This window comes from Sordaria macrospora, chromosome 4 (genome assembly GCF_033870435.1).
Source record: "Sordaria macrospora chromosome 4, complete sequence".
Lineage (NCBI taxonomy): Eukaryota > Fungi > Ascomycota > Sordariomycetes > Sordariales > Sordariaceae > Sordaria > Sordaria macrospora.
This window is the reverse complement of record NC_089374.1, coordinates 34,659-57,076: the sequence shown is the minus strand read 5'-3', so window position 1 is coordinate 57,076 and position 22,418 is coordinate 34,659. Positions and strand designations below refer to the sequence as shown.

At 50.1% G+C, this 22,418-nt stretch overlaps 6 protein-coding genes across 6 annotated transcripts; all 6 read left to right on the top strand.

Annotated features, from left to right (window-relative positions):
• Positions 1 to 2,205: 2,205 nt before the first annotated feature.
• Positions 2,206 to 3,455, top strand: SMAC4_08626 (uncharacterized protein; the record flags this gene model as incomplete). The annotated part of the gene is made up of 3 exons (XM_003344382.2): positions 2,206 to 2,811; positions 2,893 to 3,101; positions 3,211 to 3,455. The coding sequence occupies exons 1-3, from the start codon at positions 2,405 to 2,407 to the stop codon at positions 3,453 to 3,455; spliced, it is 861 nt and encodes a 286-aa protein (XP_003344430.2). The 5' UTR covers positions 2,206 to 2,404.
• Positions 3,456 to 5,317: 1,862 nt separating this feature from the next.
• On the top strand, positions 5,318 to 6,761 carry SMAC4_08625 (uncharacterized protein; the record flags this gene model as incomplete). Its single annotated transcript, XM_003344381.2, has 2 exons — positions 5,318 to 5,666; positions 5,720 to 6,761. The coding sequence occupies 2 exons, from the start codon at positions 5,318 to 5,320 to the stop codon at positions 6,667 to 6,669; spliced, it is 1,299 nt and encodes a 432-aa protein (XP_003344429.1). The 3' UTR covers positions 6,670 to 6,761.
• A 5,953-nt stretch (positions 6,762 to 12,714) lies between these two features.
• Positions 12,715 to 13,077, top strand: SMAC4_13591 (uncharacterized protein; the record flags this gene model as incomplete). The annotated part of the gene is made up of 2 exons (XM_066091490.1): positions 12,715 to 12,769; positions 12,830 to 13,077. 2 exons carry the CDS (start codon positions 12,715 to 12,717, stop codon positions 12,898 to 12,900), a joined length of 126 nt encoding a protein of 41 aa, XP_065946692.1. The 3' UTR covers positions 12,901 to 13,077.
• A 591-nt stretch (positions 13,078 to 13,668) lies between these two features.
• On the top strand, positions 13,669 to 15,574 carry SMAC4_13590 (uncharacterized protein). The gene is made up of 6 exons (XM_066091489.1): positions 13,669 to 14,011; positions 14,092 to 14,246; positions 14,331 to 14,372; positions 14,451 to 14,545; positions 14,753 to 15,198; positions 15,278 to 15,574. The coding sequence occupies exons 1-6, from the start codon at positions 13,814 to 13,816 to the stop codon at positions 15,515 to 15,517; spliced, it is 1,176 nt and encodes a 391-aa protein (XP_065946691.1). The 5' UTR covers positions 13,669 to 13,813; the 3' UTR covers positions 15,518 to 15,574.
• Positions 15,575 to 17,566: 1,992 nt separating this feature from the next.
• Positions 17,567 to 18,059, top strand: SMAC4_13589 (uncharacterized protein; the record flags this gene model as incomplete). The annotated part of the gene is made up of 2 exons (XM_066091488.1): positions 17,567 to 17,707; positions 17,820 to 18,059. 2 exons carry the CDS (start codon positions 17,567 to 17,569, stop codon positions 18,057 to 18,059), a joined length of 381 nt encoding a protein of 126 aa, XP_065946690.1.
• Positions 18,060 to 18,738: 679 nt separating this feature from the next.
• On the top strand, positions 18,739 to 20,804 carry SMAC4_13588 (uncharacterized protein). The gene is made up of 6 exons (XM_066091487.1): positions 18,739 to 19,001; positions 19,094 to 19,245; positions 19,516 to 19,557; positions 19,620 to 19,714; positions 19,781 to 20,229; positions 20,292 to 20,804. The coding sequence occupies exons 1-6, from the start codon at positions 18,813 to 18,815 to the stop codon at positions 20,529 to 20,531; spliced, it is 1,167 nt and encodes a 388-aa protein (XP_065946689.1). The 5' UTR covers positions 18,739 to 18,812; the 3' UTR covers positions 20,532 to 20,804.
• The last annotated feature ends 1,614 nt before the right edge of the window (positions 20,805 to 22,418 follow it).

Here is a 22,418-nt window from a genome sequence, read left to right as displayed (position 1 = left end):
AGGAAAAGCACTTCTCACACTCTGAGGGAAGCAGCTTCCTCTTGTCCAAAGAAAGGCTCTGCAGTATTTCGACCCCTCGATGGAACGATGAGTTTATCAACCAACTGAAGGAAGCAAGGAAATCAGACTCCGCCTACCTCGAACAGCTCAACAGGGACGAACCTGATAAGGACTACGAGAAGCTTGACGACCTCCTGTATCGAAAGAATCGCCTTTGGATCCCCGAGGCCCTGCAAACAACGGTCATCTCCTCGGAGCACGATACCAAGGCCGCAGGCCACATGGGAATGGATAAGACCATGGAACTGATCACCAGAAACTTTTGGTGGCCGAAGATGGAAGAATCGGTCCGCGAGTACGTCCGAGGCTGTCATGAATGCCAACAGAACAAACCTCCCAGGCACTCCCCTCACGGCTTACTACAACCCATGGAGCTCCATTACGTCCCTTGGCAGTCAGTCGCGATGGACTTCATCACGGACCTACCCCTCTCCAACGGCTGCGACTCCATCTGGGTGTGACGAACCGTTACAAGCACAGGAGTATTATCGCTGGGATAGAACAATAGAGTAACGGAGTAGTAGCCGAAAGGTACTGGTAGATTGTGATAGCTATTGCTTGCTGAGGAGCCCTATGCAAGAGGTCTAGGAGACTTCTTTATATAAGGGTCCTCTATGGTGCGCCGCTGCGCCGCTCCGGCGGCGCCCTCCTTATTGGTCTATGTAACTAATTACATAAGTGATCCCTTATTGGATCGTAACACTGGGTTATGGTGGATCCCTTCACAAAGATGGCTCACTTTATCCCCCTCAAGGTCAACAGAAAGAAAACAGAGGACCTCATCAGGATTTTTGCCCGCTCTTATTGGCGACTACACGGAGTACCCTTGGACATTATTTCCGACCGCGCCCGTCAGAGGATGAAGGAGTGGGCCGATAAGAAACGAACGGAGGCACCGGTCTATGAGGTGGGACAGTTGGTTATGTTGAACGGTAAGCACATCAAGACCAAAAGACCCTCGAAGAAGCTTGACAGGAAACTCCACGGCCCCTTCAAGATATTTCAGGTGATTTCCCCTACCGCTGTCCGCCTTACCTTACCCAAATCCTGGCGTATCCATGATTCCTTCCACGTCTCTCTCCTGGAACCCTATCGCGCTGGCAATCAGGTAGCCCCTGACCCTGACCAGGTCCTGCGAGAGGCAGCCCCAGCAGAGTCAGAAGACTATGAGGTTGAGAAAATATTGGACTCCAAAGATATCAAAGGGAAGGTTAAGTATCGAGTCAAGTGGGAAGGTTGGAACAGAGCCAATGATCTAACATGGGAACCATGGGAGCACTTCCACACTGATGGAGTCAAAGCCCAGGTCATCGCCTTCCATGCGCGGCACCCAGAGAAGCCTCGAGACCCCAACGTCTCAACGAATTGACCCTTCCACAGAATCCTATCGACGAAAGCTGACGTATGTTCGGCTCGGGGCGAGCCTTGAAGAAGGGGGAGCTGATGTCACACGGAAATTGCCCACACTCCTGGGTTGGAAGTTCAATAGAGCCTCAATACTTGACATCAACCCAACCTCGCCATACAATGCCAGCCTTGCCTCGGCCAGACTATTCGGCTAATAGGCACGGCTTACCCGAACCCCTCAACGCCACCAGGCTAAATGAGCCAACCCCAGAACTGCTGACGGCGCTAAACATCATCACAAAGCCACCTTATCATCACAGGAGCAATCACGGCTAACCAAGCAGAAGCAGAGCGCCCGGGCAAAGGCCGGCGCCAGAAGGAAGAAGGAGAATGGATGAAGGCATTCAGAAAGATCCACATGTATACAGGTTGCTAGATAAATGCCTTGGAGCCTCAGGCGACAAGGACCGGTACGTACCCCAGTACGTACTGTTTCTCTTTGGCATAAGAAGGCCTTGAAGCCCAGCCTTCCCCTGGAGGTTGAGAGGATCAACAAGGCCTTCGAGACCAAAGTAGTTTATCAGCGGAGTTGAACTACTGTTCCAAGCCCAGAACACTGCCCTTGTCACAATAACACCCCATGATAGAAGCACTTTCTGTTTCAGTTCCTCGCGTTGCCTGAGACTCGCTGTCGTTCCTTTCCGCATTCGCTGCAACTTGATTACGTCTTACACCCCTCTCTGATGGCCAAGTGGCCCACCGATATCGTGCGGGGTTGGGCCGGTAGTTTTCTGCCATTTGCACCGACGAGTACGGGACCGAACCTTCAATGCTCTTCCCTTTTACCTCTACATTTCATCCCATGAACCATCATCCTGCCACACAAAAACAACTTGACATCCTTGCCTTGTCTTGAATCCCCTACCATCGCTGATCCAACCATTCGCCCGAAGTCACTCGCTTTCTACGATTGTACATCCGGGTTGACACCGGAATTATGACCATCTCCGAACAAGACGCCGCTGCACGCCTTGCGGTACGGAAACCCATTCCGAAACCGGTTCCCGCCTATCTTCCTACAGCCGGCTCTCCTCTCTCCGTCGACAAGGACCTCTACTCCACCATACAACAAGCCCCACGTGTCCTTATCGAGGAGTTCACCATCCCTATCCGCTCCGGCCGCGCCTGGACCGCACCAGCCGGCTCCATCATCCGCATATCCACCCCTGAAGGCCCCCAAGTGGGTGACCTCAATATTTGGAACCTTCACAACCCCCGCGAACGCTTCTGGGCCTCGCGGACCAAACAGCTCTATGCCTCGCACGTCTCGACCTACGATAGGCTCTGGTCCAACTTACCCTTCATGCGGCCGATGATGACCATTATCGCCGACACGTTGTCCTGGTATGGACAAGACGAGCATGGAGGCCGAGTCCATGACCTCTTGGGGACGAGGGGTAATCCGTATATCAATAACGTGTTGAGTGACGGAGAGTTCGACTTCCACTGCCACTCGAACCTGACGAGGGCGGTGATGGAGTATGGGCTGAACGAAGGTGATGTGCATGATGTTATTAACCTGTTCCAGGTGACGGGCTGGGATGAGAAGGGGCGGTACTTCATGAGCCCCTGTCCGGCGACCGAGGGGGATTTTGTGGAGTTTCTGGCGGAACAGGACGTTTTGATGGCACTGAGTAGGGCTTCCCTCCCTTTGGTACACTTCTCACTGGGCGTTTTTTCCTTCCGTCCAGGGGCACGTTTGGTCTTCGGTCATTACATTTGGCTGACTTGGTGTTGACACAGGCACTTGCCCCGGCGGCAACCTTTCTCTCTGGGGCTTCGGAAGCGATAACGAGAAGGAGATGATCAAGTGCTGCCGGCCCTTGAAAGTTGAAGTGTTCCGTTTCGAAGATAAGGAGCTGCTTGACCGAAGCGGGTGGAAGCCGGCAGATGTGACAAGGGCAGTGTTCTGGGCTTGGAACAGTAGTTCAATTCCGCTGATAAACTACTTTGGTCTCGAAGGCCTTGTTGGTCCTTTCAACCTCTAGAGGAAGGTTGGGCTTCAAGGCCTTCTTATGCCAAAGGGAAACGGTACCTATCTAGTATGTACGGGTCTTTGTCACCTAAGGCTCCAAGGCATCTAGCAATCTGCATACATGTAGGTCTTTCTCGTATGACACCAGGAGTGTGGTGTATGCCCGTTTAACAGTGTGGCATATGCTCGTTTGACAGTGTGGCATATGCTCATTTGACAGTGTGGCATATGCTCGTTTGACAGTGTGGCATATGCTCGTTTGACAGTGTGGCATATGTCCGTGTGACAGCAGAAAAGGCAAACTATCGCGGCCGACATGGGCTGGTTGTTGCGGAACGAAGCACAAGCACCAAGTGAAAGGATGTGAAAGAGACGAGTTCCATGACATATCGGAAACAATGGATCAGAACACAAGTTCAGGCGGAAATCTGCTTTCTGGACTCCTCAAGTGTCCTAGAGATGGACTGATACAACTCGGTGCACTCATCCTTCTGCGTTAGACTGTTTCCATGATCTGAGTGACAAGGTCTTTGACAATCTCATCTGCGCATAACTCCGAGTATCTGATCGTATCACGCCGTCATGCCGTTGTATGCTCCGCATCTTTCTTGGAATAGCTTTACTAACTCCTTCTGATCACCCGCCTCGAGAATTCCGGCTTATAGGCATCTACGTCAGGCGGGGAACGGAAACGTTCCAGTTGCACTGACATGGTTGAGTCAACTCTATGCCAAGACATCATTACCAAGCACCGAAAAACAACCATTGACATGATAACGATGCACTTCACCAAAGCGGCCTCCGGCGGCTGTGCCAAACCGGTAAGTCTTGGCTGTTCAAGGGTCTGTACTGTGTAATCGGATCGAACCGATGACAGGCAGAAGACCACGATGATTGGCCGTCTATGGTAAGCTGTAGAACCACCACTCGGCTCCTTCGATGTTACTTCAAAACAATTGACCTCTTTCATTGGTAGCATTGTTCTCAGCTACACAATAGGGCTGACATCTATCCACTGATACGCGCATTTGGGTTCAGTCTGTGCCTCCCTTCTCCCGTTCTGTACCATTCCACTGGATCGTTTGCGGTTACACCGACCTGATTGCTGGAACCGGATTCCGGTTTGGCAACATACGTCCCTTGCGGGTATCTGGTCCCGGCCGACCGTCATCGGCATTGTCATATTGCTATTTTGCAATTGTCCAATAATGAAGCGTTCTTCCTCTCACCCACGTATCGACATCGCCGCCTCTGAACCAGGATCCCTCCCCCCATGTGCCCTTGCCGCACATTAGCCATGTGCGGATGGCTGTCATTCCTATCCCTCCTCTGTAGACAGCTACCTGGTTGGACGAAACCAAACCGGCATCACCAACTACAACACCTTGGTGGTTTCAATGGTACGTTGCGGCACTCTTGATTCTTGTTTCAACGGAGCTATCTCGTTAACCGTGGACTATCGGACGGGCCGATCACTCTGCCTGCAACACCACATTGGTGTTAACGCCGAGTCATGGACTACCTACTACCGATCTGTAACCACAGTCAACTCGCAGCAGCGTTTCACGGTGGAGCTGACGCAGTAGGGCTGACGGCAAAGTTAGGCATAGGGCTGAAAGTATCTCGAAGAGGAAATAGCGAGAAAGGCCGTAGACGACATGGACAGCATCATGCTCGAGGAGATTCCACCGTGGACGTGTAGTTATGATGGCTTCAACGCCATATAAAATCTCAGGGCTTCTCCTCAACGACCATGTCTCCCCTCATCAACCATCACATCCACACGTCAACACACACATCAACGACATACTTCCTTACTCAACAAACCCGTAACAACCAAGCCAAGCAGGCCCTTGACCCATCAACACCGCAACCATGATGATGAGCATTGGCAACATGGGCTCTTCTGGCCCATCCTACTACTCCCAGGGCCTCCGCGCTCGCTTCAACATTGACGCCTACAGAGTTCAGCAAGCTAAGGCCGAGGTCAACAAGCCATATTCCGACATCTCTTATACTGTAAATGAGAAAAAGTACCGAGACCGGGCAGCTGCCCGTGTCAGGGCCGGAGGTCTTCCAACTTCTGTACCTGCTGGCTGGCCTACAAAGCTCCAAGGTCCGCTGGTGTGGACTGTTGATGACTTTGAGAAAGAAGATGAGTATGTCTACCATCTCACACCAGCGGACAAGATGGAGGTGCTTGAGGCATTGTCAATTTTCAAGTGTACGTATGTCTTTCTCCCATAGCATGCATACAAATGGCTGACACCAACGCAGCATATGGACTCGATAGCCACAAAGTCACCAAAGATCTTTTCCCCCTTCCCAACCTTGGTCCTATCCTCTCGGGTATTCGCGACGATATCTACTTCGGAAAAGGCTTCTCCATCATCCGTGGCCTCAACCCAGACGACTATGCCATCACAGACCTCACCGCCATTTACCTTGGCATCACCTCCTACATCGGTCAGCAACGCGGTAAGCAGGACCAACGGGGATCCATGCTTATTCACGTCATTAAGCGCGGCGACGAGACTACCGGCTTCGACGACCAATACGGTGAAGACAAGCCCTTTCACACAGACTGCGTTACCGACACCCTCTGCCTCTTCACCCAAGGCTTGGCCGCCTCAGGTGGGCAAAGCTGCATCGCCTCCGCTTACACCATCTACAACGAGATTGCACGCACAAGACCGGACCTCATTCACACCCTGGCCGCTCCCGATTGGCCATTTGACACTCTCGGACGCGATCCCGCTTATTACAAGCGCGCACTGATGTACTGGCATGATGGACGGCTCATCACCTCCTTCTCCCGCCGTCTCCTTGTCGGATCGGAGCCTTTCAGCCCTCGCACACCGGGCATTCCCGGTCTCACGGAGGCTCAAGCTGAAGCTCTTGATGCTATGCATTTCATCGCCAAGCAACACGAGATCAAACCACGCATGGTCCGCGGGGATCTGAGGTTCATCAATAACATGGCTCTGCTGCACAGAAGAGAAGCCTTTGAGAATGATAAGACCTCCGGGGAGGCCAGACATTTGGTCAGGATGTGGCTGCACAATGATGAAGGTGCGTGTTGGAGCTTGCCGGCTCCGTTGAGACTCGCTTGGGCCAGAGTATTTGAAGATGAAGGAAATAAGGAGCGCGGGGAGTATTGGGATTTAAAGCCGATGAGGGATCCCTTGACAGGACATATATTGAGGGTTGGTGGCAGTTGTGACTAGGGGGTTTGATGATTGATGTAGCGTGGACGGGGGATGTGTAAGAGAAAGCGAACATGTGCTGCTGGCGGCTTGTACATTGATATTCACCTTTTCGTTTTTCCAGCTCCTTGCAATTTTGGGAGGGTTTTCCTTTTTTCGAAGCATATAGACTAGACTTGCATACTTTCAGTTTCCATTATAGAAAAATACCTTTTGCGCGCATTCGACTTGAAGCTTAAAACTCTTAATTGTTGCGATCTAATCAGAGAATCCTATGTAGGCTAGACTAGATGAGCAATCAGGTAGGACCCGAAGTCCCGGGTCCGGTATATCGGGTCCAGGAATGCCGGTATAAAAGAAGGCCCCCCCAGGCCTCTTGTTACCGGATCTTCAGCAAGCAATAGCTATCATAATCTACCAGTACCATTCGGCTACTACTCCGTTACTCTATTGTTCTATCCTAGCGATAATACTCCTGTGCTTGTAACGGTTCGTCACACACCCGTTTCTCTCTTTCCCTTTCACTCTCCATCATATAGTAACCCCCGATCATGTACGTAATGCAGGACTAACATGGTTTTGACACTGTTTAGCCTTTTCCGTCCCGCTTTCTATAAATAAATGCCGAAGATCCACAATGTCATTTAAAAAGAAATAAAAGGCCATGGACTTGAGAACGACAAATCAGAGAGGCCTGCAAAAGTCGCCTTAGGCCCACTCGGCCTGTTTTTTGTCGCATTTAAGGACATTGAGATTGAGAAAACGAGGAGTGTCCAGCTATCTTTAAACACAACAGGGTCATTGCCTCGGTAGGTACCTAACGAGTCCTTCTTTCACCCGGCATCTGCAGCGGCCGTGGAAATACCTACTTAAGGCCTCCGACAGCTCATGGTAATCACATACGACCATACCCACTGGAAAACTCGGGATCCCGTCCGCTCTCCCATAGATAAGCCAGTGAGGGCCAGACTAGTAGTTGGGTCGGTGACGACCAGCGAATCCCTGGTGTTGTATGTCTTTTTTCCTTCTTTTTTTCCTAATCTCTTTCACCACACACACTTGTTGGTTTCTTTTCTTTTGAGTCCGCATTGTATTTTCCTAATACCCAGCACAAATATTTGCGCCTTCATTTTAACCTTTGCCACCCAGGCAAAAGGTGCTGCAGATGCTATGCTGAGATCATGCGGCCTTGGCGCCTGCTGTGGAGAACTTTGGGCCTCTCGCAGTACTCTCCTTGCTCCTTCAATTCAGGTTCCTTCCTAAAACCACCTGCTATGGAATTTCCATTTCTCTCTTCTTCTGCGTCCGGTTGTATTGGGGTGTATGACGAACAGCAGTCTGATCTGCCTAAGTGAGATAGCTGAAGGATGATAACTATCAGAAGTCGTTCAGTGAAGCCAAAAGGTTCACAACAAGTATGGTAGCGTTATACTAGTGTCGGTGATAGTGATCAATTGACTACTGTCAAACTATCTGACAATCTGAGTTCTCTCCTAATATTTTTATACCTTGCGTGTGTGTCTTTGACTCCCGTATTCCTTAGTGTCTGCTCACTTATGATGTTGGCTCACTTGAAGGTCCTGGCTCACCGTGTGGCCCTAGCTCACGTGTGACAAGGGCAGTATTCTGGGCTTGGAACAGTAGTTCAATTCAGCTGATAAACTACTTTGGTCTCGAAGGCCTTGTTGGTCCTTTCAACCTCTAGAGGAAGGTTGGGCTTCAAGGCCTTCTTATGCCAAAGGGAAACGGTACCTATCTAGTATGTACGGGTCCTTGTCACCTAAGGCTCCAAGGCATCTAGCAATCTGCATACATGTAGGTCTTTCTCGTATGACACCAGGAGTGTGGTGTATGCCCGTTTAACAGTGTGGCATATGCTCGTTTGACAGTGTGGCATATGTCCGTTTGACAGTGTGGCATATGCTCGTTTGACAGTGTGGCATATGTCCGTGTGACATCACGCGTGAGCCCTCATAGTCCGTGAGCTCTCCTGGTTCTGCGCCCTATTGGCTCCTATGGTTACACTGTCCCGCTTCTGCGTGGCTGTTGTTGTTGTTGTTGTTGTTGTTATTTTTAACGTCTACTTGCGCCTCCCGTAGGGCATGAGACGTGCCACATCGGTGAATCTCGCGTACAGAGATACGAGCAGTGCCCTAAATGTCCACCAAAAGACTATTAACCCGAGGGCAACCCGAGGCCTATTACCAGTATAAATCATGAGCCTCAGGTGACGAGGACTCGTACGTACTGGATACGTCCCATTTCCCTTTGGCATAAGAAGGCCCCGAAGCCCAGCCTTCCCCTAGAGGTTGAGAGGATCAACAAGGCCTTCGAGACCAAAGTAGTTAATTAGCTGAATTGAACTACTGTTCCAAGCCCAGGACTCTGCCCTTGTCACAAACTGTCACACGGACATTGCCCACACTCCTGGGTTTGAAGTTCAATAGAGCCTCAATGCTTGACATCAACCCAACCTCGCCATACAATGCCAGCCTTGCCTCAGCCAGACTATTCGGCCAACAGGCACGGCTGTCACACGGACATTTGCCGGTGACATTCATCAGTCAAACTGCCGACCGGAATTACCGACAGAATGCCACACGGACATCCGCCGGCGACTTTCATCAATTAAACCACCGACCGGAATTACCGACGGGCAACTGGATGAAGGCTGGCATTCAGAAGATCTACTTGTAGGCAGATGAACTAGATAGACTCGTGCCGATGCCTGGCACACAGGGCTCGGTACGTACCAACCTTCTTTGGTATAAGAAGGCCTTAAGGCCCGACCTTCTCATGAAGGTTGAAAGGATCAACAAGGCCTTCGGGACCAAAGTAGTTTATCAGCTGAATTGAACTACTGTTCCAAGCCCAGAATACTGCCCTTGTCACACAAACCCAGAACTGTGGGTAAATGTCCGTGTGACATCAGCTCTGTCACGGCGTAACCAGAGGGCACGTTGTGTACGATTTGATTATCTTGGACTAAGAATAAGAAGCTGAAGAGGGAAGAAATCCCAAAAGGGAACGCTCGATGCCAGAGCTGGGTTTTATACCTAGACCACAGGCGACAACCAGTGACAGCCAACCCCGTGAATGGGATGACCCGATTGAACAGCACCCATGTGAATGGGAGCCTTGATGGCAGGCATGTGACAGCCCAGATGGTGCCAGCCGTCACAAGCTCCCCCTTCTCCAAGGCTAGCCCCGAGCCGAACATGCGTCAGCTTTCGACGATAGGATTCCGTGGAAGGGTTAGTTCTTTGGGACGTTAGGGTCTCGTGGTTTGTCTGGACTTTGGGCGTGGTGTGACGAACCGTTACAAGCACAGGAGTATTATCGCTGGGATAGAACAATAGAGTAACGGAGTAGTAGCCGAAAGGTACTGGTAGGTTGTGATAGCTATTGTTTGCTGAAGAACCCTAATAACGAAGGCCGGGAGGCCTTCTTATATACTGGTCTTCAGTCTTGTCCCGGGTCCTATCTAATTGGTCAATCTATTCAAGTTCGTTGATTGGATCGTAACATCCAGGTCCTTGTAGCGCAATCCCGAAGCAATGTGGCTGTTTCGGTAACCAATTATTGCTGATGGCGTTTTGTCTAAGATCCTACTATGCCGTCTCTTGTAAGTCCGATTCCTTCTATTCTTTATCTTCCATCTACGGTAGTATATGTAGGACAGACAATATTTTAAGCCACTCAGCCGCTGTTCACAGTGCCCCGCGCTTGCGTTGCCTTCATCCGAGTGGTCGTTGAAAAAGTCCCTGCTTATAGGTAACAATGATCCCAACTTTGGGCCCTCCAATGTCCATGTATGGCGCAGATGCTGACCGTGGTAACATAACGCGGGGGTTTCGTTTCATGCCAATCTTTTTGAGTTGAGCGGGAGCCTTACACCAACTCGTGATCAGTCCACTAAGACTGTGCAATAAAGGCTTCCCTGTCCGCTTATTGCATGCTTGACAAACTCAGGCCAACCATTCCATCAACAAGACCATGATTCTCGTTCCACGGAAGCTCCGATGCCCTCTGTGTTACGATCCAATCATGGAGACTAGACTAGCCGACCAATCAGATCGGACCCGAAGGGAGGACCCAAAGTCCTAGGTTCTAAGCCCGGGTCCACGGGTCCAGTATATCGGGTCCATGAAGACCGGTATAAAAGAAGGCCTTCCCCGGCCTCTTGTTACCGGTTCTTCAGCAAGCAATAGCTATCACAATCTACCAGTACCTTTTGGCTACTACACTGTTACTCTATTGTTCTATCCCAGCGATAATACTCCTGTGCTTGTAACGGTTCGTCACACTCTGTAGTCCAACAAAGGGAGGCCTGTAACCAACACAGAACTCGATGGTCCGGATACTTCCTGCGGCAAGTCAGCTACCCTTTCCCAGAAAATATGCGAGTCCAACACGGGCAAGAATTGCAAAACCCAGTCAGAGTGGCGCACTTACATGTTGTTTGCATATTGGTGAGCAGCATCTGTTGAAGGCCTCGAAACTATCGGCTTCCGGGTTCTCAAAAGGTTATCGAGTGGATACCCTTGGCCAAATAGCATGGACTCCAGTGGAATGCCATTTTTGTCCTGCGCCAGACCTCTCAGGATACAAAGTGGACGAAATTCTAGCTTCCGTCTTCCATAAGTCAGAGTTTTTGACTGTGTGACTTTTCACATTCTTTGAACCATTTCAACCCGTTTGCAGTGCGTCGCGGCACTCTCATGTTGACCAAGTGGCAACATGTGATAGCCAGCTCCTTGCCAACCTCCCAGGCAGCTTTCCGATGATGATCGACAACTTTACAAAGCCGGAGAATAAACATAGAGGGAGCGTAGACGGATCTTATGCTTGCGAGCATGGCTGTGAAAGACATAAGAATAAATAACCTAACCCTAGGGTACGAAGACAAGAAATGGTGCGTTGCTAGTGCAGCCAACTGCCCATGTCGGAACCGTTGTCAGAATTGGCTTTCAGGGGGCGTTGCGGAACACTTTCCTAGTGTGCTGTAAAACCCCGAGCGGGGTTAACCGCATCGCAGGGGTAGTCGGCGTTCTTCCATGCAGTATGCACCGCGGCCCCGTGCTGGGTTCCCGCTACTGCAACCAATCTGGTCACTGTCGGCAAGCGATGAACAACTGGCCATCAAAAGCATGCATTTCGCGAAGTTCATGATGGGCAGACAATTGGGTTCAAATGGTTTTGCTTCTCACTGGTCAGATGGCGCCAGGTCTCAGCATAGTGCTGCGACCCTGCTGGCATCTTATGCACGCTGAGTGGATTTTGGTGTAGGTGGCCGGCCTTTAGTGAGTCGAGATAATTCCGAAAGGGCACAGAACCCTTGCACATAGCGAGAAGGATAATAACAAATGGCTCAGGGATAAATGGACTGTCCCTAAGGCAAGAAGGGAGATGGTACAGTCGCTCTTCTGTCAACTATAGGGGAACAAAGCTGGCATCTGTTGTTACCTTGATGAAGCTTCAATGTTTGGGCGTTTGGCAGCTTGGCTCAGTGGTCAGTATGTATCTGACAACTCCCTTACACTGCGCGGCTCTCGCACCTGATGTGCCATTCAGTTGCTTCATCTTCTCACTCAGACACTTTCCGAAGAGGACACCGCGTATCCGACCATGAGTTCTCCAACGGGGGAAGCAAACTCACCTACTCCTGGCCCTGCGTCCTTGACCCCTCAGACGGAGGGTGTCACAGGTTGACATTGGCTATATAGTGTGCATTCCGAGTTCTGCCTTGCAAGCAGAACATCGTCCTATCTTTTGTAGGTTTGGCCGTCTGGGCATATGCACCCCAGCCTGTCATAGAGGGTCTTCTGCCTGGAGCTCACTGGGGTCATCAAGTTTGTTCTGCTTCATAACTTATCTTGTGACTTTCGGTCAATTCAATAAGCTGGTTGCTAACACACGTACTCTCCCTGTGGTAGCAACTTCCCGATAACGACACAGATTCAACCCTAGGGAGCGATGTCGAAAGCTTAACTGCCTCGATTAGTTCGAGTATTCTCAAATACCGCACCATTAAGGGTCGGACCTACCACAGCGATAGCGTAACAGATGAAGGATAATGGGCACCTAACGACGACAAGGCTAATGAAATATTGGACATCTTGTAAGCTGACTATATATTCTTCCATTGTATAAAACGTCCGCTTACTCCTCCTCTCCACAGTCACCGTTTGGCGACCCTTCTCTTCGATGGCGAGCATTTCATCCCCTGTTGGTGACCAGTGTTTGATTTAAGCGGCGTTTCTAGCTCAGACGAGTACCTCAAGAAACGCTTTTTCACTAAGCCAGGGCACTTGGCTGTTTTTCGGGAGTCTGGAGGGAGTGGAGTAGCTGGTTCTTTCTGTGGACAAAAAGGGAAGTGCAATGTCTAGGAAAGAAAGGAAGACAGGTAGAGGAGGGTAGGGCTTTCCACTTGAGACCCGGGTTAACAAGTTTCAAATTTCGGAGCTAACCCAGCTGCAAGACCCAGGCCGGTCGCTGGAGCCCACTGGAAAGAGACCCCACCCTGGCTTTCCATCCTCGAGTACCTAGGCAAGGTATTTGATCCTGGTCTAGCCCGCCGTTCCTCCTTGTCAACCAAGTCGCCAATCAATCGTTTCTCAATCATCGCTCCTGTGGTTTTTGGGAGCTTGTGACGTGGAAAGAGCGCCCCGAGTCCAACTTGAATCTCCATGTCTAGTGGACCTGGATTGGCAACATGTGCATTTGTTTTCTTCCAGCCACCAATCATGCATTTTCCCTATCATTGCTTCCTATCGTCTCATATGGACGGATTGGCAGTAACGTCCGCCCTAGAGACTATCGAAGGGGTTGACTGCTCCATGAGGGGTAGCATGCACTCGCTGTCACATTGACACGGCAGCATTCCGTGCAGAAGTTCTGGTTTTTTTGGTGGAATACGAGCAACGGTCCAAGCCGGGTATTGTTCGTCACCCTGGTGGTTTCCGGTGGTTTGGGCCAGTGAAAGTTCCGGGATCCTGCCACGCTAACAGACAAGCTAGGGTTGAACTGTCCGTCACGAGCCGACTGATCTGGCAGTTGTAGCTTTCCATAAAGCGGACGGCTTTGGCACCCGAATTGCAGGTTAACCGTTCGACCTTCCTGACCCATTCTCAACTTCCAGATTGAGGACATCGCGAATTCGACCATGAGTTCCCCACCGCAAAAGGCTCAGTCGCCAGCACCTGAGGCAGTTTCGCTAAAGAGAAAAGCCCAGTCACCCACGCCTGGTCCTGCATCTCCGGTCACGGCAAAATCCCCTACACCTGGTCCCGCGTCTCCTGGTCCCGCGTCTCCAGGTACTGCAGTGCCTGGCCTTCTGTCGGGAGCCCATTGGGCTGATGTGGTACGTATCTTGACCGGTTCAGGGGTCGATAGTCAAGTTGTTTCAACGTTTTCCTAACGCAATTGTCCTACGTCTTACAGGGACTTCCGGAGGAGGATCCAGAGAATGACTGGGACTCAACTCTGGGGAGTGATGTCCAGAGTTCTACTGCATCGATCAGTTCGAGCATCCTGAAGTATCGGATGATTAATGGCCGTACCTATCACAGTGACAGCGTGACAGACGGAGAGTATTGGTGAGTCGCTGAGAACATGTTAATGAAAACCAAGCTCCGGCCACATTGAAATTTCATGGAGTTAATGCGCCTCTTGTCATGCAGGGCTCCCAACGATGAGAAGGCAAATGAGACATTGGATATCTTGTGAGTTCACCATAATTCCCGCCATTATTAAACACCGTACATTGTATAGATGTACTCATGCTTCTGCTTCATCGTTAGCCATCACACGATCACTCTTCTCTTGGACGGCGAGCTTTACTCGGCTCCTATTACAGAAGACCCAAAGAACATCCTCGATATTGGCACAGGCACCGGTAAGTTCCCTTGATGTAGGCGGTGTTCGTTCCGGCAGTAATGCAGAGCGAAGTTCCCCTATCCCCGGCCTAAAGCTTTCATTTTCTGCCACCCCAAAGAGGCTTCTGTTACTGTACAGGCACCAATGCCAGAACAGATACGCTCATAGTTGCTATAATCTTCCAGCAATATTTTCTAGTGGGTGTATGATGCTAATTCGAGTATAGGATTGTGGGCCATTGACATGGCCGACAAGTTTCCCAATTGCAGTGTAACTGGTACAGACATTTCGCCTATTCAACCCAGCTGGGTGCCTCCTAACCTCCGCTTCGAAATCGATGACGCTTCTAAGGAATGGACCTATAAGGACAACCATTTCGATTTTGTCCATATTCGCTGGCTTACTGGTTCTATTAAAGACTGGACTGCGGTGTATAAGGAGGCTTATCGGTGCCTGAAACCAGGTGGCTGGATTGAACACGCTGATTCTTCTGGCGACATCTTTTCCGAAGACAATTCCGTCACCGAGGACAGTGCCATGAGTCAGTGGGGTAAAATTTGGCAAGAAGCTGGAAGGCGTGGTGGAAACCCGGTCGACCTTATTCCAGCTAATTTGCAGGAAAACGGGATGAAGGAGGCTGGTTTCGTAAATATTACGAAGAAAGAGTTGCCCGTAAGTTATGCCAATCCCTATTACAAGATTCTTCCAACCTGGGTCCGGAAACATGAAAGCTGACCAGTTATTCTTCCAGATCCCGGTCTCATCTTGGTCCAGTGACAAGAAGATGAAGGAAGTTGGTCTTTACTTCCACGCAACTTGGACGACAGATCTTGAGGGCTTGAGCCAGTTCATGTTCAGTAATGTAATGGGCTGGGAGAAGGAGGAGATTTCCACCTATATTGCTCATTTGAAGTCCGAACTGAAGGATCCGAGCAATCATGGGTATGTGGCCTTCCGCTCGGTGTACTCACAGAAGCCGTTGGATAGTTAAGATTGAGGTGTGGTTAGATTTATGTCGGAGCAAGCTTCAACCCTTTTGCCTGTCATAGGCTATTATACGTGGTCTTGTTGAAACCCTTTTTTTTCTTTTCATCACTGAGACCTTCCTCCCCTCCTAACTCACCATGAAACTCGGGATGTTGATTTTACACCAACTGGATCCGCAGGTGCCACACATGTGATGGAAACGACTCCAGTCGGGTACTACGTAGCTAAAGCCCCCTTACCGGGATGGAAATAAACGCTGACGAATCAGTAGTAACGTCTTTCGGGAGCAGTTGACATAAATTGGACAACTCTGCCACCCGAATCATACATTGGACTTTCCATCCTTTTCGCCTAGACCTGGCTCCCGTAAGAGAAAAGCCCTAGCAAATGGTATTCAACCATGAGTTCTCTGACGGACAGTGCTAGGTCGCCGCCGGAATCCGAGCCAGCTTCTTCGCCAACGAGAGCAGAGACATCACCCACGCCTGGTTCTGCTTCCCCTGCTACTGTGAGAGGGTATCGGTGGCACCCAAATCACCCACTCCTGGCCCTGGTCCTTCTTCCTCAACCGCTGCTGTGAGGCAATCATTGGCTGCACCAAGATCACCCACACCTGCGCCCCTGGGCCAGATGCGCCTGACGCGACTGGCCTCCTCCCTGGCACCCATTGAGCTGGTCAGGTAAGTCTTTCCTTCATATCATCTGTTTGAGATTGAATCCCTTCGGGTAGGCAGGCATGCGGAGTGCCAAAAAGCATGTCAGGTATCTATTTAGGTAGGCAGCCATGACGCAGATGTGTCAAAAGCACGTATCTGCCAGATGGTGGACATTTGATTGGCACAGCAAATGACCAACACTTTGAGCCCTTTCGTGCGTCGTGCCTGCCTTGGTATCTGAATCGTTGTTCAACTTGATGTTCCAAGAGACTTTGCTGTGTTGGAGGTAACGGAATGATACACCACAAGTGGCATTGAGTGTGGGAGTGAATTTCGTGTGTTAATTAGGTTAAAAGAGAGAGAGAGAACAGAACAGGGAGGACGGAGTCCGACGTGGTTTATATACAGGGTAGCTATGTGTGGATCGTATCCACTTAGACAGAAACGCCAAAGAATGTGATGGCTTCAACATGCTGCACCTTCCAGTCAAATGTCGCGCCAGAGTTGCTAATGCACAAGATTTTATCTGCTCTTACAGAATCTACTAGAAGAGGATGACGCGGACAACGACTGGGATTCAACATTGGGAAACGATGCCGCGAGCTCGACTGCTTCGATTAGCTCGAGTATCCTCAAGTATCGCACCATCAACGGCCGAACTTACCACAGTGATTCCGTGACCGATACATTGTACTGGTGAGTGATACCTTGGAAATTTGAAGAAGACATTGAAAACCAACGACCGATGTGATACAGGGGACCCAATGATCAGAAGCAGAACAAGTTGCTGGATATCTTGTGAGTGACACAAGGCTTGACTAGTGCTAGTGATCGACCCTTGGCTTACTTTTTCTCTTTTCTAGTCATCATACGATGACCATTGCCTTGGATGGCGATCTCTTCAAGGCGCCCGTTACGGAGGATCCCAAGAATGCTCTTGACCTTGGCACAAGCACAGATAAGCCAGCTTGCCCCATTACCTTGGAGGAAATCAATTCAAAAGATGGGAAACGTCGGAACTGATGCGGCGTGAAGGGTTGTGGGCAATCGATTTTGCCGGTAAATATCCGGATTGCAGTGTGATTGGCACCGACATATCCCTGATTCAACCCACCTGGGTGCCTCCCAACTTACGGTTCGAAGTCGACGATTAAAACAAGGAATGGACATACAAGGCTAATTTATTCGACTTCGTCCATATTCACTAGCTCACCGGTACGGTTAAGGACTGGCATACTCTATACAAGGAGGCCTACTCTATACAAGGAGGCCTACTCTATACAAGGAGGCCTACTCTATACAAGGAGGCCTACCGCTGTTACAAACCGGGCGGTTGGATTGAGCATATAGATGCATCTGGTACTGTTTTATCAGACGACGGTACAGTAGAGAAGGACATGGCTATGGGCCAATGGGGTAAGATCTGGCAGGAAGCTGGAAGACGACTGGGGACTCCGCTCGATGTTTTCGACCAGAATATGCAGGAAGAGGGTTTGAAGGAGGCCGGCTTCGTGAATATTTCGAAAAAGACCTACCCGGTGAGTGTTGCGTTCCATCACAGATTCAGCAAAACAGGCACCTATGGTCACCCGCCCGAACATGCATTTAAAGATGTGGCATGAGACTGATCAAACAAACCAAAATACTCAGGTTCCTCTGTCGCCATGGCCTAAAGACAAGAAGTTGAGAGATGTCGATCCCTACTTTTACGCTGTCTTGAATCAAGATCTTGAGGGCGTCACCCAGTTCATCTTCGGCAATGTTTTGGGTTGGACTAAGAAGGAGATTTCCTCCTACTGTTCTCACCTCAAGGCCGAGATCAAGAATCTGAAGATACATGGGTACTTCCCGTACCGCATGGTGTACGCGCAGAAGCCGTACGATGCTTGAGCTTTGAGCTCCGGCTGAGCAAGATGACCAACCGGAGCTGGTTGTTCTTCAAGAATGGGCTGTTGGAATGGAACATGATTCATCATGCGCTTCGGATGAAATGAATGGCATCTTTCTATTCAGAAACTTGTGGGATAGATAGCTGGACGTGGATGAGATCTGTCTGGCACCGCCATGTCAACATGCGTGGTGGTTGAATCCTCGGGGGACCCTCGCAGTTGTGTAGCAGGGCAGATCCCAGACCATGAGGATGCCTTCAGCCTTACCCGGCCCTGCCAAGATTCCATTGAACGTGATTAAGCTCAAGGATGTTTGAAAGTGTCTCTGGCCAAAACAGAGAGCAGGATATGAGAGCGGTTTCTGGAGGATTTTGCACAATGTTCGTTACGGCGAAATTTGGTAGTCGCGGACACGATTGTTTCTATCATTGGTCAACTTCAGTCCACACAGTCAATTTAGCCGGCGAAGTCACACATCGGCCCCATTATCCTCATTTTGGTTAGCCGCCGCCGTTATATCACACACTGTGCAGGATACGTCCTTCTTTTTTCAAGTACTACACTATTGAAGTTGAGCGGTGAGGGGTAGGTTGGTGGTTTCGTCTATCACATTTGACAGCACGGGCACCTCATCCTATAAATCGGACGACTCTGGTACCTCCACAATGCTTCATGTTCTCGGCCATTCATCTCTTTACCTACCCAACCTCGACTTCAGGAAAAACATACCTCTTAAGGTATCCACGATTCCACCATGGGTTCTCCGGCGAAGAAGGCCCAGACGCCCGCACCGAAGTCACCCACGCCGGCACCAAAGTCACCAAAGTCACCTACGCCGGCACCAAAGTCACCCACGCCTGCACCAACGTCACCCACTCCTGGTCCAGCATCTCCTGGTGCTGGAGTGGCTGATCCTCTTTCTGGAGTTCACTGGGCTGAACAGGTACGGCCCTATCACGTTTCCAGTCTCTTGGTCAGAATCATATTTGGAAGTGATTGCTGACATAGATGCGCATTATTTCCTTTGCAACACAGGGGCCTCTGCAAGATGACGAAGATGACGGGGACTCAACCATCGGAAGTGATGCCGCGAGCTCAACTGCCTCGATTAGTTCGAGTATCCTCCATTACCGGAGCTTGAATGGCCGAACATATCATAGCGATAGCGTAACCGATGGAGAGTATTGGTAAGATTTCTCTTTCTTCCCCCATCGTTATGGTGGATCCTGCTTTTCGAGCGACCCAAGCCCAACCTATGCGTCAATTCTGGCACCCTTGGCGGTTGCTTCACCACGGTCGAGAGTCTTCTTTCCAGACCGGCGCCGAGGACCCCGCCGCTGAGGAGATGGTCCGCTATGACAAGCCCTTCGTAAACCCAATGCCGCCATTAAGAGCGAACGCGAGGAAGCACTGCACATGTGAGAGGAAACAGCCAACGCTAACGAGCTTGCGTGCAGGGGCCCTAACGACGATAAGCAGAATGAAATGCTAGATATCTTGTGAGTGAAATTTCCTTCGCACAATGAACGATTTCACAGCTGACCAAGTGTAATCCGCCTAGCCATCATGCAATGACTATTTGTCTGGATGGCACACTTTATAATGCCCCTCTTTCAGAAAAGATTGAGAATGCCATTGATCTTGGCACAGGTACAGGTACGCCAACTCTCTGCACTGTCTTGGTGACTGTTCCCTCAAATACTAATTCCCATCGACATTCAGGACTGTGGGCCATCGATTTTGCCGATAAATTCCCTAACTGTACCGTTATGGGTACCGATATCTCGCCTATCCAACCCGGCTGGGTTCCTCCCAATATCCGTTTCGAAATTGACGATTACAACAAGGAATGGACCTACAAGTCCGGTTTTTTTGACTACGTCCACCTCCGTTGGCTAACCTGTACCGTCAAGGATTGGCCTGCCTTTTATAGGGAGGCTTACCGCGTTTGTAAGCCGAGCGGTTACATTGAACATATGGATTTCGGCGGAGTGATCGAATGCGACGATGGTTCCCTAGATGGCGCTGTTCGTGCTGTGCACCAATGGGGGCCTATGTGGCACGCGGCTGGAAGGAAGGTTGGGTATGAAGTTGATATGCTCAGCAACAACTTCATAGAGAACGGGATGAAGGAGGCCGGTTTCGTAAACACAGTAGTGAAGGATTATAAGGTAAGTCTTCCACTTCCCAACGTCTGTTTACGCCAGACACTCTAATAACGGGGCACTTGCAGGTCCCTCTTTCCCCCTGGTCCACGGACCCCAAGTTGAAGGAGCTTGGTCTCTTCCTCCGTGCCGCCATTTGTCAGGATCTTGAAGGATCTCTCCAGTTTATGTGGGGTAAGATGATGGGGTGGACTCCAGAGATGATCAGAAGCTATGCCCAGCATTTTACGAGTGAGTTGAGGAACATGGACCTTCATCCGTACTTCGTCTTCCGTGTGGTTTACGGCCAGAAGCCATTGGATGCTTAGTGCACGGCTGGGCAATAACACGGACTGGGACTGGTCGATCTCTCACGTTTAAAGGCCAGATATATGATAACGAGTCTCTCTTTCTTTTTCTGTAGATAGTCCACAATGTATGGAGCTGACATTTCGGATGACGGTCGCAATGTTTGACAGGGTTGACCTCAGACCGGGCGTGTGCATTCAGCCCTACCCGGCCTCCACCCCGTTGCTCCGCGATACGGAAATACTCGTAGCGTCTCGGACCATCCTTGTATATAACTGCGTTCACGTACGTGCACACCTATGAATTGACGCGGATGAGCCCTGTTCAAGAAGCGGGGTCGAGGAGACAGAATGCAAGGGGATCCATAGTTCAAAGACAGTTCCCAATGACGACATAGGAATTATGATAAGAACAAGTGATATTCGGTTCATTATTTACATGAGAGACTTGAGACTGGCCACAATGATAACCAAAATATGGGCATCCAATCTGCAACATCAAACTGGCCTTTAATGTTGCGTCGATTGTCTACCCTTAAGCGTCCAGCGGCTTTTGTCCTCTCACCACGCGCCACTTGGAGTTAGAATGGATCTTGCATTCTCTGAACTCCTTGCGCATAATGGAGGCGTAGTTATGGATCTCCTGCGGGGTCCAGTTCTCGTAGTTGTGCAAGAGGTAGATAAGGAAGCCATCGATGTCGTGTGTTACCGTTGCAGACAGGTAGAGGCCTACCTGCTTCATCTTCGGGTCATCAGACTAGGGCGAGAGCGGAACCTAGATCCTCGGGGGTTAGCTTAAGCTCATCTAGTCTCAGGCTAGGCGCTTGCGGACGGCGGAAAGTCTTAATTACCTCAGTGGTAACGTTCCAGCTTCCTTCAATCCTTCCACCATGACGTCCGAAGAAACGATATCGAACTCAGTCCCGATGTGCTTTCCAAGCTTCCTCCAAATCGGACCCCATTGGCCCATGGCGGAATCTTCAGGCATCGTTCCATCAAGGCAGTATGTGAGAAGATTCTGGGCGTTTGCTGCCCAGACTGCTAGTCCTTTGCCCTACAGGCACCCTCTTTGACAGCGGTCCTGGCACTTTTCAGAATCCCCTCGTTTGCAGACCTACTTCCTCTTCGTATCGCCAGCTCTATATAGATGGCGATCCCTTCCAGCCTCAGTTAGCTGGATCCCTCAATCGACATCATTCCCATCATTCGTGATCAATCTCATACAGTACCATGTACTATTGGCATCGAGATGTTCGATGCAGCCACTGGGTGCCGTAAATTTATACGCCTCTTTATAGAGGGCAGACCAATCCGCAATGGTTGTTGTTGTTGTTGTTGTTGTTGTTGTTGTTGTTGTTGTTGTTGTTGTTGTTGTTGTTGTTGTTGTTGTTGTTGTTGTTGTTGTTGTTGTTGTTTTTAACGTCTACTTCCGCCTCCCGTAGGGCATGAGACGTGCCACATCGGTGAATCTAGCGTACAAAAATTGACCACCAAAACCATTAATCCGAGGGCAACCCGAGGCCTATTGCCAGTGCAAATCATGTGTTGTCCGTAGCGTAAACGCGGCCCAACACCTCCAATCGAATCGCCCAGTGAGCGAGAACGGGCAACACATGATTTATACTGGCAATAGGCCTCGGGTTGCCCTCGGGTTAATAATCTTTTGGTGGACATTTAGAGCACTGCTCTTATCTTTGTACGCGAAATTCACTGATGTGGCACGTCTCATGCCCTACGGGAGGCGGAAGTAGACGTTAAAAATAACAACAACAACAACAATAAAAACCCCGATCATGTACGTAACGCAGAACTAACATGGTTTCGACACTTAGCCTTTTCCGTCCCGTTTTCTACATATAAATGCCGAAGGTCCACAATGTCATTTGAAAAGAAATAAAAGGCTATGGA